The 15,234-nt window shown below is 43.3% G+C and overlaps 1 protein-coding gene across 10 annotated transcripts; it reads right to left on the minus strand.

Moving 5' to 3' along the window:
- Positions 1-434: 434 nt before the first annotated feature.
- On the minus strand, positions 435-14,045 carry CLEC5A (C-type lectin domain containing 5A). Of its 10 annotated transcripts, none has more exons than XR_006552988.2 (8): positions 13,169-14,040; positions 12,576-12,674; positions 11,527-11,586; positions 9,220-9,279; positions 8,769-8,905; positions 3,595-3,701; positions 2,045-2,284; positions 435-847 (listed from the first exon to the last, which is right to left on the minus strand). XR_006552988.2 is itself a non-coding variant. In XM_025291687.3 (7 exons), the coding sequence occupies exons 1-7, from the start codon at positions 13,323-13,325 to the stop codon at positions 760-762; spliced, it is 708 nt and encodes a 235-aa protein (XP_025147472.2). In that variant the 5' UTR covers positions 13,326-14,045; the 3' UTR covers positions 435-759. The 10 variants fall into 10 exon arrangements, 8 of the variants coding, with proteins under 8 accessions (XP_025147472.2, XP_025147473.1, XP_006052160.2 ...); XR_003111063.3 differs by having other exon boundaries at positions 1,616-2,284; XM_025291687.3 differs by lacking the exon at positions 2,045-2,284 and having other exon boundaries at positions 13,169-14,045.
- Positions 14,046-15,234: the final 1,189 nt, after the last annotated feature.

Below are 15,234 nucleotides of genomic sequence, written 5' to 3' on the forward strand. Positions count from 1 at the left end.
TGTGGTTTTCCTTTTGCTGCCTGAATCCTGGGGCTTACTTTAGCTCAGAATTCTGTTCATTCTTTCCTTTACCACACTTTCAACCTCCGCCTTCCTTCCCTGTAGCACTTGCTTGTCACGGACAGCATCAGAGAGCTTGTATGTCCATTGAGTTCTAATATCATTCCAACATCCACTCCACCAAGATGCAAATTGTTGGGCTGGCCAAAAATTCATTTGGGATAAACTCTGAATGAAAACTTTTTGGCCAGCCCAATGCTTCTAATAACTTCCTTCAAGCAAGTTCTAACACATAATGTATTAATCTCATTTTTAAACATTGTCAGTGGCCATGCTAATTAACCCCAAACTGGGAAGCATAGGAATATAGAAACAGAGCTTAGTGTTGTAATAAAATATAAAACTGTCATCAATTTAATCCGACATACATAAAGTGATGTTCACAATCATTGTAGTACATTTTTATTAGACATAAATGGTGATCTCTTTACTTGGGTGACTATAATTTCTAGTAGTTTTATGCAGACTTCCCTTATGGCTTCAGTCAGTCAGTTCAGTCACTCAGTTGTGTCTGACTCTTTGAGACCCCATGGAGTGCAGCACACCAGGCTTCCTGGTCCATCACCAACTCCTGGAGCTTGCTCGAACTCATGTCCATTGAGTCAGTGATGCCATCCAGCCATCTCATCCTCTGTTGTCCCCTTCTCCTCCTGCCTTCAATCTTTCCCAGCATCAGGGTCTTTTCCAACGAGTCTGTTCTTATGGCTCAATTCTTGTTAAATTAAAACACATATGTATTTCTCTTCTCTTTCCCACGTACTGAGAAGGGTCTGTAGATGATGTCTTCCTGCAAGTACAGAGGACAGACAGGATGTCCACAAGACTTTTCTACCTTTTCCTTGCCTTTCTTTCAATATGGCCAAATGAGCTCTTTTTCCTCCTGCATATGGCTTTCCTGTGTCCCTGGAGTTCCCTTTCTACCAAATGCCCACAACTTGCCTCCATCCAATGTTTCCTTGAGCAGTCCTCCTCTTTTTCTACTCTGTGGTCAGCTGGACCAGTCCTGGGTCAGTGTGGTACCAACAAGTGCTGGCATCTTTGGGGTGAGTAGATTGTACCTGGCAGCATTGTACCATGCAGTACCTCTACAACTGCAGGCAGGAATATATTATGACTACTGGGACCCAAGGAACTATACCAAATTCTTAGTATACACCCAACCAACAGGTCATCAAAACCCATTAAAATGGAGATTCAGGCCAAGACCAAGGAAATATTTAGCTTATTTCTTTAGGACTTTGCTGAAGAACAGAGATTCATTCTCTGAAGTGTGGTCATCTTAGGTGTTAAGTAGTCTTCAGAGAGGTTTCCTAGCAGATTCCTGCCCTGCCCAGCTCCTTCTCCATTCTCATGAACAGTGCTGTCTCTGGTCCCAGCTTAGCTCTCACGACCATTCCTAGGCCTGGCCTCAAAGCAGATTGAAGAGGGCCTCTGCTGTCCCTCCCCAGGTAGGCTGGAGAGTATGAGAACAGGGGTCTCTTGGGAACAAAAGTGAGCTCCAGAAGCTGAGTTTATCCCTCTTCCACTCTTGCTATTCTTTAAGTAATGTTCACACCTGCTCAGTCTGCAGTTTCTCCCTGGTAGTATGGTCATGTGCTCTGAGGACAAAACAAAGCCTGTTGATCAGTCAGAAATCCTTGGTTCTATAGAAGCAGACCTCATCTCTGTATCAACCAGTTGTCTCCATCAAACTGAGTCTGTCTCCTGGTGATATTAATAGTATCCAGTCCCTCAAAGTGGAATGCAGAAACTGATTTCCCCCAATAGCCAAGGACCTCTACTAGTAGACAGATGGATAAAGAGATCATTTGATCAGTTGACCCATGTAGATCCAAAGCCACGGGTGTGACTCTCACAGGAAATAGGGTCTCGGGGAGTTGCTGATTCAGAATGAGGAGCTTGCCTCAGCTGTGCATCTGCAAGTATATTTGTGGAGGGCCTGGTACTTTGGCACTGAGGAGCTATTAGGGGGTTCTCCAGTGACCTGTGGAAGACCGACGTAGGAATTTGATGTTTTGTATCTCCTGGATCAGTCCCTATTGCCAATATGCTGTTTTGCTCTCTCCGTTGTATATTTGTTGTTCTTGTCAGAGGCCACAGAGAACTTCCTCATTGGGCCTTCTTCTCACAGATCCAGCGGTAGGTGATGTCACATGAAACAGCATCATATGTCTTTGTTAGGCCTATGGTCACGCAGTGGAAATTCTGACCCTGATTGGTAACACTAGTTGAGAAAAGAAAGCATGGTTAAGGCCTGTCTTTTCAGCCCTGCCTTTTCCTAGTTCTGGTACCCCCTCAGCATCCCCACGGAGAAGGAAATGGCAACCCACTCCAGTATTCTTACCTGGAGAGTCCTAGGGACAGAGGAGCCTTGTGGGCTGCCGTCTATGGGGTCTCACAGAGTCGGACACAACTGAAGCAACCTAGCAGCAACAGCATCCCCAAATCCAGCTCGAAAACTTATGCTTTCCCGTCAGCTCTCCTGTGAGCTTTTATGGACTCATTGTCTTGGATTAACTCACTCTGTTTGGTCAGAAATACCTCATGGGTTGTTTGTCCCCTTTTCTCCCAGACATAATGTTTTAGTGCTGGAGGTCCTATGTTTTCAACAGGAGGCCCAAGAGGAGAAGGAGGAAGGAGATATCTCTTCCTTTCCTGGACACCAGCTGGCTTTATGAAAAACTTGGTTAGTCTTTTCATACCTCTTTTAACTGTCTTTCAGTCTAACAGGAAAGAGTCTGGTTTCATGGGAAGGTCATAAGTTTTGGAGCCAAGTGGCTGCAGGGTCAAACTGCAGCTCTACCACACCCTGGCTTTGTGCTATTCAACACATTTCTAAGTCTCTCATCCTCAATTCAGCTGTCTGTTAAGTGAGAATCAATAAAGGCTTTTCCTAATAGCATCATTGCGAATGTTACCAGGAATGATGTGTAAAGTGCTTAGCAAGGGTCTGAATGAATGCTTACTTACTCCTCTCTGCGAGCAGCTGGTTCCAGTCTGGGGAACTGACTTGCTTTCTATCTGACTCACCATTTTCATAGGTCCACTGGGAGTGTCATGTTCCCCACCATGGCTATGGCCATGGAATAATACATAGGACATAGATCTTGGGAGTTAAAGTTTAGTAGCTTTAAGGCATAGACAACTTGTTTATAATAACCTTTCTTTAGATAGAGAAGCCACATCTGGGGAACTTGTAAGAACTTAGTTAAAAAAACGTGATATATGGGTTAAAAGATACTTATGAGATATACCAAACATGATATGTATGTGGATTTGCTTGGATCTTGATTTGAACAAAATAATTTGTTAAATGAACAGTTCTCTCTATGCAGAAATATTTGATATTTTCCATAGTGAAAATATTTACCCTAAAAATGTGTCTCTGGGGATAAGTGGTTTGGAATAAAGGAGAGGAGGAGAACATGCAGCTAAGTCTCAGCCTTTGTGCTGTTCCAGGGCAAACCCACTGAGTCTTGGGTCTAGTCTCTAGAACCAGCTAAGATCCCAGAAAAATGTGAGATGTCCACGTACTTGCCGTTAAACTTAGTGTTGTTGATCCAGTGCCACGTTTTCTCTACAGGCTGGTATAATAAGCCAATAAAATACTTCTCAGCACCAGTTATGTCCTGGAGAAATTTCTGGAAATTGAAAAGAGATAAAACAATCAGCAAAAAGTTCTTTTCTGCTGCTTCCTTTGTGCCAATGGACTCATGATTATATCTGATTCTGGGAACAAGTAAAGGACTCCAGGACTGGCTATCCCTGGCACTGCCCACCAGCCCTAGAGAAGTGATTCTCATTTTACCCAGAGCATCAAAATCATGTGGAGGTCTTGTGAAAACATAGATTGCTGGGCTCTGGTTTAGTAAGTCTGGTGTAAGGGACCAAGAATTTGCCTTCCCAGCAAATTCCCAGGTGATGCTGATGCTTTGAAAATGAAGGAGGAGGGGACTATACCATCTAAAAAAGGGTAATTTCAAATACACCTTTCTTTGATCTACTCTGCAGAAGAATGTTTTCATTGCCAGAAGTTTTACATTCCAAATAAGACTGGATCATCTTGTAGAAGGAAGTGGCAACCCACTCCAGTATTCTTGCCTGGAGAATCCCAGAGACAGAGGAGCCTGGTGGGCTGCGGTCTGTGGGGTCTCACAGAGTTGGACATGACTGAAGTGACTTAGCAGCAGCAGCAGCAAGACTGGATCAAGTAAATTCCTTGAATGCTTGGCAAGGGAAAACAGGGAGATTTGAAACTGTGTTGCCAAAGCCAATAATGCCACAAAAAATAATCAGTTGCCAACAAAGTTCTGTCTAGTCAAGGCTATGGTTTTTCCAGTAGTCATGTATGGATGTGAGAGATGGACTATAAACAAGCTGAGCACTGAAGAATTGATGCTTTTGAACTGTGGTGTTGGAGAAGACTTTTGAGAGTCCCTTAGACTGCAAGGAGATCCAACCAGTCCATCCTAAAGGAGATCAGTCTTGAGTGTTCATTGGAAAGACTGATGTTGAAACTGAAATTCCAATACTTTGGCCACCTGATGCGAAGAACTGACTCTGACGCTGGGAAAGATTGAGGGCAGGAAGAGAAGGGGACGACAGAGGATGAGATGGTTGGATGGCATCACTGACTCAAAGGACATGAGTTTGGGTAAACTCCAGGAGTTGGTGATGGACAGGGAGGCCTGGCGTGCTGTGGTCCACGAGGTTGCAAAAAGTTGGGCACAACTGAGCGACTGAACTGAACTGAACTGATTGAGTGCCTGCTAGAATGACTCTGACCTTAGACACCTTACTTTCTGCATTAAATTAATGAGTCACTAATCACTCTGGCCAGAAACCTCGGAGTCCCCTGGACTCTCCTGTATTCTTCACATTCCTCCCATTATCAGTGGCTATCCAAGCCCACTTAAGTATTCTCTCCATCCCCATGGTTATTGCCTTTATTCCTCCTTTCCTAATAGTTTTCTTCCCTGAAATACTTCATTATTTTTAAAGCTTGATTACCATATTTACTCATTTAGGAAACTGTTTTGTTTTGTTTTTTTTTGAGTATCTGTTGTGTGCCAGGCATTGTATTAGGTTGGAGATACAGAAATAAATTTGCTTCTTAAAAAAATATATATATATATGATCTATGTATAGAACAGTCTTTTGGACTCTGTGGGAGAGGGCGAGGGTAGGATGATTTGGGAGAATGGCATTGAAACATGTATATTATCATATGTGAAATGAATCGCCAGTCCAGGTTCAATGCATGATACAGGATACTCAGGGCTGGTACACTGGGATGACCCAGAGGGATGGTATGGGGAGGGAGGGTGGGAGTGGGGCTCAGGATGGGGAACATGTATACACCCGTGGTGGATTCATATTGATGTATGGCAAAACCAATACAATATTGTAAAGTAATTAGCCTCCAATTAAAATAAATAAATTTATATTAAAAAATATATATGATCTAAAATGGGTTGGCAAGATATGGGCAGTGGGTCAAATTCAGACTGGAGCAAATTTTTATAAACAAGGTTTTAATGGAACAAGCCGTGGCAATTTGATACATATGGTGTATAGCTGCTTTTGAATGATGATGGCACTATTAAGTAGTTGTGACAGAGAACATAGGACCTGAAAAGTGTAAAATATATACCATCTCTGTTTTTTAAAAATGTCCGCTGACCCATGGTCTAAAACAAGGGTTCTTAACCCTTCTATCTCTTGCTGGAAGCAGGGATGGTTTCTACAGGGATCTATAAAACCGCTGGAATTTTATTAAAAATATTGTGCTTATGTAATGTTTTTGGAAAGAGATGAATAGATTTCATCACCATTTTTAAAACCTCAGTTATCCCAACATGTTGAAAATCCACAGATCTAATAAAAGAAGATAGACAAGTTGACCAGCATAGTAGGGTATCCCAGGTGTAATGCTTTTAGGAAATCTGTATTAGATATGGACCAGGAGGGCTTCCCCTGTGGCTCAGAGGTAAAGAATCCACCTGCAATGCAGGAGCCACAGGAGATGCGGGTTGGATCCTTGGGTCAGGAAGATCCCCTGGAGGAGGGCATGGCAACCCACTCCAGTATTCTTGCCTGGAGAATCCCATGGGCAGAGGGGCTTGGCGGGCTGCAGTCCATGGGGTCTCATAGAGTCAGATGTGACTGAAGCAACTTAGCACACATGCATGCCCAGGGAGAAAGGAGGAAGTGAATAATTCTACCTGGATTTCGGGGTCTATATAAAGGCTGTAGATGAAGTAATATGTGAGATGGATTTGGGGAGATAGTTATTGTAAGGCAAGTGCTAGGAGAGGGGTGTGTGTGTGTTGGGGGTGGGGGTGGGGGGTTGGTGGGGTGGTCAGGATTGGACTTCCTGGAAAAGGACGCATTAGATCACAGGCAGACTGCAGAGTGTGCCTGCGTGCTCAGTCACTTCAGTTGTGTGCGACTTTTTGTGACCGACCCCGTTGACCGTAGCCCGTCAGGCTCCTCTGTCCATTGGATTCTCTAGGCAAGAATACTGGAGTAGGTTTCCATTTCCTCCTTCAGGGGCTCTTCCCAACCCAGGGATGAAGCCCGCTGCTCTTCGTTTCCTGCATTGGCAGGCGGGTTCTTTACCACTAGCGCCACAGGCTGGAGCATCTGTGGAACTACAAGATGCTGAATTCGGTTGGTGCAGAAATAGGAGGGAGGTGGGTTCAGAGACAGGATTGGAGAGAAGGCAGAGGCTGGACCATACAAGGCTTACATGTCATGTTAGGGAAACTGGACTTTAACTCCGTTTTGGAAAATGGCACAGACAGTTTAGAGCCTTAGAGCAATTAGTAAGTCAGATCTGTGGAGGATAGGTAAGAAGCGGCAAAACTAGGAGCAAGGAGAGAAATTAGAAGAATCCCAAAGAAATCGAGGGGAGAGCTGAATGATTTGCTGTGGAGATAGCAGGGAAAGAACTTGGTTAGCAGCTAATTTAGGAGGGACGCGAAAAGGCGAAGTGCCAGAAAACTGTCGGTGTTCCATTTCGGTTGACATGATGACTCACCAGTATTTGGGATACAAGAGGAGGAGCAGTTGGAGTAAAATACATTTAATTTAGTTTCAAGCATGGTATGTTTGTCGTGGTTTTGAGATATCAAAGTGGAATGTGATACTCTTCCTGGTCTAGGGAAGGGAACTGAAGATATGGATATGAGAGTCATTAGCAAGCCATTGATGTGATGAGCTTTTTCTGGGGTTAGCATGAGTTAAGTGTAATTGGCAGACAATGCCAAGAATGGCTTTTGAGATGCATCAACTCTTAAGGGTTTAGTAGAGGAAAAGAGGTTATGGACTTCCTTTCCCATTCTCCTCTTTTCTTCTTTCCTTTTTCTCTTTTCTGCACTCTGTCTTGTTCTTCGTTTTCTACTTTAAGGCATTTTTCTCTTCCCACTTGAGTCCTTAGCTCTAGAGGAGCTGTATCATCACCATCCCTGATCACTGTTGGGCACCTACTATTGAGATTCACAGAGACGCTCTCATAAACTCTTCACCACAATGGGACTTTTTAGAGGAAGTGTGAAGGGAAGAGCAGAAAGAAGCTAGAATACTGTGTGCAGCACAATGTCTAGTGCTCAGCGAATACTTAGGGTTTGAAGGAGAGGCAACTGCAAATAAAAATTATGGCCTAAAATTCAGTTGCTCAGTCATGTCCGACTCTTTGCAACCCCATGGGCTGTAGCCCACCAGGCTCCTCTGTCCATGGGGATTCTCCAGGCAAGAATACTGGAGTGGGTTGCCATTTCCTTCTCCAGGGGATCTTCCCAACCCAAGGATTGAACCCACAGCTCTTGGTTCTGTCTCCTGCATCAGTAGGCAGATTCTTTACCACTAGCACTACGTGGGAAGACCTAAAATTGATTAGAGTGTGGGTTTTGGACTTAGAGAGATCTCAATTCAATTCCATGTGCTATCATTTATTAGGTATATGACCTTGATCAAATTATTTTCCTGTGCCCAAATTTTTCATATTTAAATTTTATTCTATTTATTTAAGCATGAAAATTCACTTATTAAAATTTAATTTTTATTGGACTGTAGGTGCTTTCCTAGTTTTCCCATATATAAAATATGAAGAACTATAACTCCTCAGAATTGTTATTATGATAAAAAGAGATAATAAAGCTTTTTTATATACTGTGAGCTATTTTTACTCTCATAATTGCACACTGCAACCCCAATTCTATGACCTGATTCTTTGTTTTGCATATTACTAATTTTGTTATTTAAAAACTTCCTTACTTATTAGGCTGATTGGGATCAAACATTAACAGCTCATGTCTATGAAGAACTCCATAGTTTTAAAAGCTTTATACATATCAGCTCATTTAGTCATTCCCTGTATTTTATTTTTTTTTTAATTTATTTTATTTTACTTTTTAACTTTAAAATATTGTATTGGTTTTGCCATATATCAACATGATTCCCTGTATTTTAAATGTCCTGGCCCCTCCCCAATACACTGCTCATGAGAGAGACCATAGAGTGCAGATTTCATTAGCTCAGATGGGTCTGAGGAACACACCCCACTGCTATTGAGAAGAGCCTCCCACCCCGTGTCCATCCCAACACCCATCCCCTGCTCCACAAATCAAATTGCCCCATCAACTCAACTCCACCCACTGAGGCTGGTGAAGGGGATGCTGCTTTTCTGTACCATTCCATGGGCTTACCATTTTCTCTGGCGTGTTGACAATGGCCAACGTGGATCCTTTTTCTTTGCAAAAGTTCATGCTCTTGTTCCAAGATGATTCTGATTTGGACAAGAAAAAACATCTTCCCTGATGAAAATCCCACCCCTTGGGGCAGACTACAGAAATCGAAGAAAAGAGAGGATGAGATTAGTGAGATTTTGGATGTGCACTTTGGGAGTGAATCATAAGACAGTAGGATGTGGGTTTCTTTATAATTATTATATCAATACAATTCTCTTCAATCCAGGAAGAAATTTCATCCACTTTAGCCCCAGTTTCCCTGTCTGTAACATGAAGGGAATGATGATAAGGTCATTATGGTCCCATTGAGGAAAACAAGTTTCATAAGAAAGGAGACAATGGGAAAAGTCTCTAGGAATTCACTACCTAAGAACCTGGAGGTGGAGAGGGCTATAAGCTTGCACTGTACCTGTTCCGTAGCTCTCTGTTGGGGTGAAGCTGACAGTGCCATTCCCCAAAATCTGTGGGACTGAAATGAAAAGAAAACCTGAAGATAGCTGGATGATGGATGTGACACACAAATGTCACAGCAGATGTCCAGAATGGACAGTGGAATTAACAAGGGACTCTTTGCCACTCTGTGTTGGAATTTTTCAGGTTTTTTTCCCTTTGGAACATCCATCCAACTACTACTATTATTTGACCTGCCTCCGGTGTCTTTTTGGTGTCTCATATATACCTTTGACGGGGTTCCCAGGTGGCTCTAGTGGTAAAGAACCCACCTGATAATGCAGGAGATATAAGAGATTCAAGTTAGATTCCTGGATTTGGAAGATGCTCTGGAGGAGGGCACGACAAGCCACTCCAGTATTCTTGCCTAGAGAATCCCCATGGACAGAGGAGCCTGGTGGGCTACAATCCACAGGGTTGCAAAGAGTTGGACACGACTGAAATGACTTGGCACACACTCACATATACTTTTGACAGTGTGAAATGCCAAGAAAAAGAGCAGGAGAAAGGAAGAGGAATAGATGCATTCAGTACCAGAAAGGAAACCTCCCTGTTCTTTCTCATCTATACCTTTTACAGTGTTTTCCCCAAAGAGCCGTTTGGAGTGCTTCTCCCCAGGCTCCACAGAGCACCTTTGGTGCTCTCTGCATTGCTGGTGCCTTAAACCCTATGTGAAAACCCATAGTCCTGATGGGCAGCTCTTGACTCTCTCTCATCAGCAATTATCAGCTCTAAGGACTGTGCTAACTGGAACAAGATTCAGAACTAGAGGATGTTGGCAGACAAGGAGGCAGATGGGCATTCTAGAGGTTTCTCTTTTGTTTTTTGGCTATGCCACATGGCATATGGGATCTTATTTCCTTGACCAGGGGTTGAAACCATGCCCCCCCTGCAGCAGAAGCACAGAGTCTTAACCACTGGACTGCCAGGGGAGTCCCCAGAGATTTCCTGTGGGCAGAGAAGAGTCCATTCATCTCTTTAAACATAAAAGGAGAATTAGTAGGCCTCCAAGAGGCCTCATTATTTTTTGGGGAACACTGGCTGTTGGAGCGGGTAGTTACAGTGGCTCCAGAGGTCGATCAGACTTTTCCTCAATGGACCAGTTGTTTGTCCATGGTGGTTGAAGACCAGTTTAATTTACCCAGATGCCAGTTAGCTACTTACAATCATATATAAAACATGCAAGCTAGCATTCACTTTTTATTTCAGTCCCATGCTCAAAGGCTCTTTGTAATATAGCATAACCTGGTTTTCATTAGAATCGACTTGGGGATTATAACTGAACAGAACTGTATACATATTTCATGAGCATTTCAGCGTTTCCTCCTTTTGGCTCACTGTACTTACTGGGTGCCTCAGTTGCTACAAAAATGAAGAAGAAATTATCTTTCTGATAAAGATGTGGTTAGTAATAGGTTTGTTTTAAGAGCAAGTGAGAAGGAGATCCTTGGAAAAGCTTCAAAAGGAGGTGGGGTTCATAAGGAGAGCCATGCCTGACATGTCTTTATCCCCCATAGCTTTTGGCATTGGACTTTGTGCTTTATAGATGATAGTTGACTAATTTCTCCTGTTTTCAGTCTCCTTCTGTGTTTGGTCTAGCATACTGCTTGGCACCAAAAAAAGGCATTGAATATAATTTTTGATGATTTTTGTGGGGCATGGGTTTCTTTAAACAATTCTTTAAATGACAAGGTTTATAAAGTACTTTCATATCACATTACACTAGTTATACACAAATCATCCTCATTCCCAAGAAGAAAACAGGATCTGAAATTTCACCAAGTCTAGTCTTGGTTTCTCATCTCTAAAAGTAAGAAAATTAATTGGAAGATATTTGTTTTTCTGGGTGTGCTGCATTTATTTTACTTTTCCAGCTTTATTGAGATATCATTCACACATAACATTGTATAAGTTTAAATATACAACATGATGATCTCATACATGTACTTATTGCAAAATTATCAACACGATAAGGTCAGTTAACTCCTCCATCACCTCACATAATCATCTTTTTTTGTGTGTCGGGAGAACATTGAGCATCTACTCTTCTAGCAACTTCCTTGCATACAATACACTGTTAGTACTTACAGTCACTATGTTGTACATAGGAGTTTTGGAACTCATTCATCTTATAACAATTAGCAGCTTTTTATGAACTCATTCTACAGAAGAATGTCTAGGGGAAGGAGGCTTTGAGAAAGGTCCCTAAGACTTAAGCACAGAAGAACCTGGAGAGGGGAGAGGAGGTTATTTTCATGTACATTACCTGTTCCAGAGCTCTCTGTGGGAATGAAGATGGCATTATTTTCGCCAAAAATCTGTGGGACTGCAAAGAAAATCAGCTGTTGACTCAGCCTCAAAGGTGGCTGTGCAGTGAGTGTTACAGACAGACATTACTGTGGGGCTGGTGGGACATAGTGCCTGTCAGTGGGACAGGTTGAGCTTGCTGGCTCAGGTCAGCCAAGATGGGCATATGTTTCCTGTGGATATATTCACGCATTCCCATCCTGCCCTCTTATGTGGTAGAAACTGCACCTTGAGATTGGGCCATATGGTCGATATCTCTTACCCAACTGTTGCCTCCAAATCATATTTCCTTCCTCATTTATCTTCCCCACAGGCTTCTGAGGCTGGAGAAGATTTTACTTGCTGCAACTGTGGTAAAATCTTTTGATATGAGGCCTCTTTTTCTGAACATTTGGATGAATTAGTCTCTGTGTACATAAAGGAAAATATCTTGCCCAGTAAAACCCCATTAACCCTTAACGTAGCTCCAGGTGGCAGGACCTACCTGCTAATGCAAGGGACTTAAAAGACCTGGGTTCGATTCCTGGGTTGGGAAGATCCCCTGGAGGAGGGCATTGGAGAGGCAACCCACTCCAATATTCTTGCTGGAGAATCCCCACGAACAGAGGAGCCTGGTGGGTCACAGTCCATGGGGTTGCAAAGAGTCAGACACAACTGGATCGACTTAGCATGTCCCACAGCTTAGCATTGAGTTGGACTGGAGCTGTATTTTCAAATTAGCAACTATAACAAGCACTGCAGAGTACTTCAGTTCAGATTACCCAATGAATACTCTAGTGGCAAAAATTTTGTGTGGAAGTCTAATCATCAGACACTGCTCTGTTTTGTATCTCCAAGGTAGACCAAGGAACCCTGTTCATTGTGTGTGTCTGGGAATGAGAAGTGCCGTCAATTGCCCTCAGCTGGAAAGTCTTGAGCATTTAACTTTTATATTCAACCCTGCATCCTAAGGGAAGAGTCAAGAACAGTACGATCTTAGTTGCGGTAAGAGGTTGATCAGATACTCACAATAAAGCAGAAATAAGGTCATTCCAACAATCTTAAGCACCACTACTATAAGCGCAGAGATTATCATATGCCAGTTCATGATGCAGGAGATGAGGAGGCCTGTGGGCATGAGGGCAGAATATCACCATCAGAATCTGGGACAAGGCTTCTTTCCAGCGGGGGACGTGCCAGACTCTTAGAGCACCCCTTAGGGGCTGGGAAGCCGGGCATGACATTGATAGGTGCAAGGAGGAGACCCAGCACATACCCAGAAGACAGGGAGGAGCTTGTGCTCCTTGGGAACCTTTGAACTTGGTGTGCTGCCTCTCCTCCGCCATCCCTAGCTCTCGGCCTCAACCCTGTTCCCATCTGTGGCTCTTAAACTCTGTCTGATGAATAAATCCTCTCCTGGACTTTGAGAACCCTTAACCTTGAAATTATCCTTGCTCCCCGGGCCTTTCATTTGTAGTCTTGGCCATACGGTCTAAGCTCTCAGAAGTCACTGTCTTCAAAAAATTATGCCAGGAGTCCGACAGACAGGACAAGTGTCCCTGAGGTCCTTGGTTTGGGAGCAGAGCCAACAATCTGTATAGAGAGGACACACAGAGACTCACCTGATGTCTCCCTGGAAGGCTGGTCTGGTCTGCAGGTGGGGATCTTTCCCAGTGGCCTTGTGCTTGGTGTGGCAGGTGGAGGCCCTTCCAGTGAGAATAAGCTCCTGTGTGTGGGCAGTGTCCTTCCTTCCTCACATAGTCTCTGTCTCACCAGCATCCCTGAGCAAACACTTCTTCCTGTTCAGTATTCTTGGCCAAGGAGCGGGAGGGGCTAGGAGGGGAAGGGAGTAGCCTCTGAAAGAGGAAGGTCCCCACCAAAGGGGTTCTCATAGAGGGGAATGATTGTAGGATTATTTAGGAAATGGAATATCTTAATACCAACTTGTTCTGTGTGTCGGAATCTCCTTGAAATAGAGTGGAAAGAAAATGTAGTAAAATGTTAACAGATACGAGTCTGGGTGAAGAGTGTCTGTGAATTATTTATTTGGACTTTCTTTACAACATGTCTGCAAATCTGAAATTGTCAAAATAAAAAATTTTAAGAAAAGAAATTCATCTGAAGTCGCTATTTTTAATAAGGAGGTCCTCATATGTCCCATTGGTTCCATAACAGCAACCTGGCTCTCTGCTCAGTCCCCTTTATCATGGACTCCTCCTCTCTGGTCCCACCCAACAGCTCATCTCCCTGGCCTTATGCCAGGGAGAAGGTGATGATTATTCAGCATTTCATGAGCATGGTGCTCTGCTGGATACAGGGGGTCTGGTGAGGGTGAATAATATCAAAGTCTTACTATCAAGGATATATTACATTTGAAGGTTTCCTTTTTAATATACTTTTCCTACTGTAAAGGCTATGTGTACTCACTGGGGCTTCCCTGATGGCTCAGGTGGTAAGGAATCTGCCTGCAGTGCAGGAAACCCAGGCTCGATCCCTGGGTTAGGAATATCCCCTGGAGAAGGGAATGGCAACCCACTCCAGTATTCTTACCTGGAGAATTCCATGGACAGAGGGGCCTAGTGGGCTATAGTCCATGGGATCATAAAGAGTCAGACACGACTGAGTGACAAACACACACTAATTATGTATGTTTTAACAAAAAATGGTTAGAGGAGCTTTCCTGGTGGTCCAGTGGCTAAGACCCTGTGCTCCCAGTGCACAGGGCCCAGGTTTGATCCCTGGTCAGGGAGCTGGATTCTGCATGCCACAACTAAAGAACCCACCTGCCCCAATGAAGATCAAAGAACCTGCTTGCCCCAACTAAGACCTGGTGCAGCCAAATAAATATTTTAAAAAGTGGTTAGAAAATACTGGCAAGGAAAATTGAGAAAACAATGTTCATAAAAATTTTACATTTAGCAATAGTTGCTGTCAACATCTCTGGGTTGTATACTTTATAGATGAGCAGGTAGATAAGAAGACAGATACATAGATAGATAGGTACTGGGTCATTTAGAAAACTGGGATCATACTGTATATATTATTTGTAATCTAGGCACCATAGGTTAAACTCACACTGTATTACAGGTATCCCTTCAAGTCGAAATATAGATTTTTGATGATATATTATTATTGCATATACACTTATATGGTTTATTCAACAATTGGACCACTGTAATTCTTCTAGTAAAGTGTATCTTCTGACTAGTTTCACTTTTCACTGAGATGTTCCACAGACAACCCAGTGTGGACATACCCTCGAGTGTACTATTTACCATCCTCTGCTAAAACAGGGCTTCCCTTGTGGCTCAGCGGTAAAGAATCCACCCACAATGTGGAAGACCTGGGTTCGGGCCCTGGGCTGGGAAGATCCCCTGGAGAAGGAAAAGGCTACCCAGTCCAGTATTCTGGCCTGGAGAATTCCCTGGACTGTATAGTCCATGGGGTCGCAAAGAGTCAGACACGACTGAGAGACTTTCACTCACTGCTAAAACATGTTCATTCTCTTAAGTTCCTTATCTCTGGATGGGAAGACCATCTATTCAGTTGCCCATAGCTTTAAATTAGGGTATTATCCCTGGCTTCTCTCTCTCCCCTCCTTCTCATCCAATCAAACTCTAAGTCACGATGATGCTCTTTTCTTGGAGCTTCTCAACCTGCCTTCTCCTCCACTTCCTCAATGCTACCT

Source organism: Bubalus bubalis, chromosome 8 (genome assembly GCF_019923935.1).
Source record: "Bubalus bubalis isolate 160015118507 breed Murrah chromosome 8, NDDB_SH_1, whole genome shotgun sequence".
Classification (NCBI taxonomy): domain Eukaryota; kingdom Metazoa; phylum Chordata; class Mammalia; order Artiodactyla; family Bovidae; genus Bubalus; species Bubalus bubalis.

What these genes read in the sequence shown, in the direction of transcription:
- CLEC5A (XM_006052098.4), bottom strand. Translation starts at nt 13,325, where the DNA reads ATGCTGGTGAGACAGAGACTATGTGAGGAAGGAAGGACACTGCCCACA. An exon ending in TCAACACGCCAGAGAAAATG is followed by an intron (nt 3,702 to 8,768) that starts GTAAGCCCATGG and finishes TTCAATTTCCAG; the next exon opens with AAATTTCTCCAGGACATAAC. An exon ending in AACACTAAGTTTAACGGCAA is followed by an intron (nt 2,285 to 3,594) that starts GTACGTGGACAT and finishes TTTCTCAACTAG; the next exon opens with TGTTACCAATCAGGGTCAGA.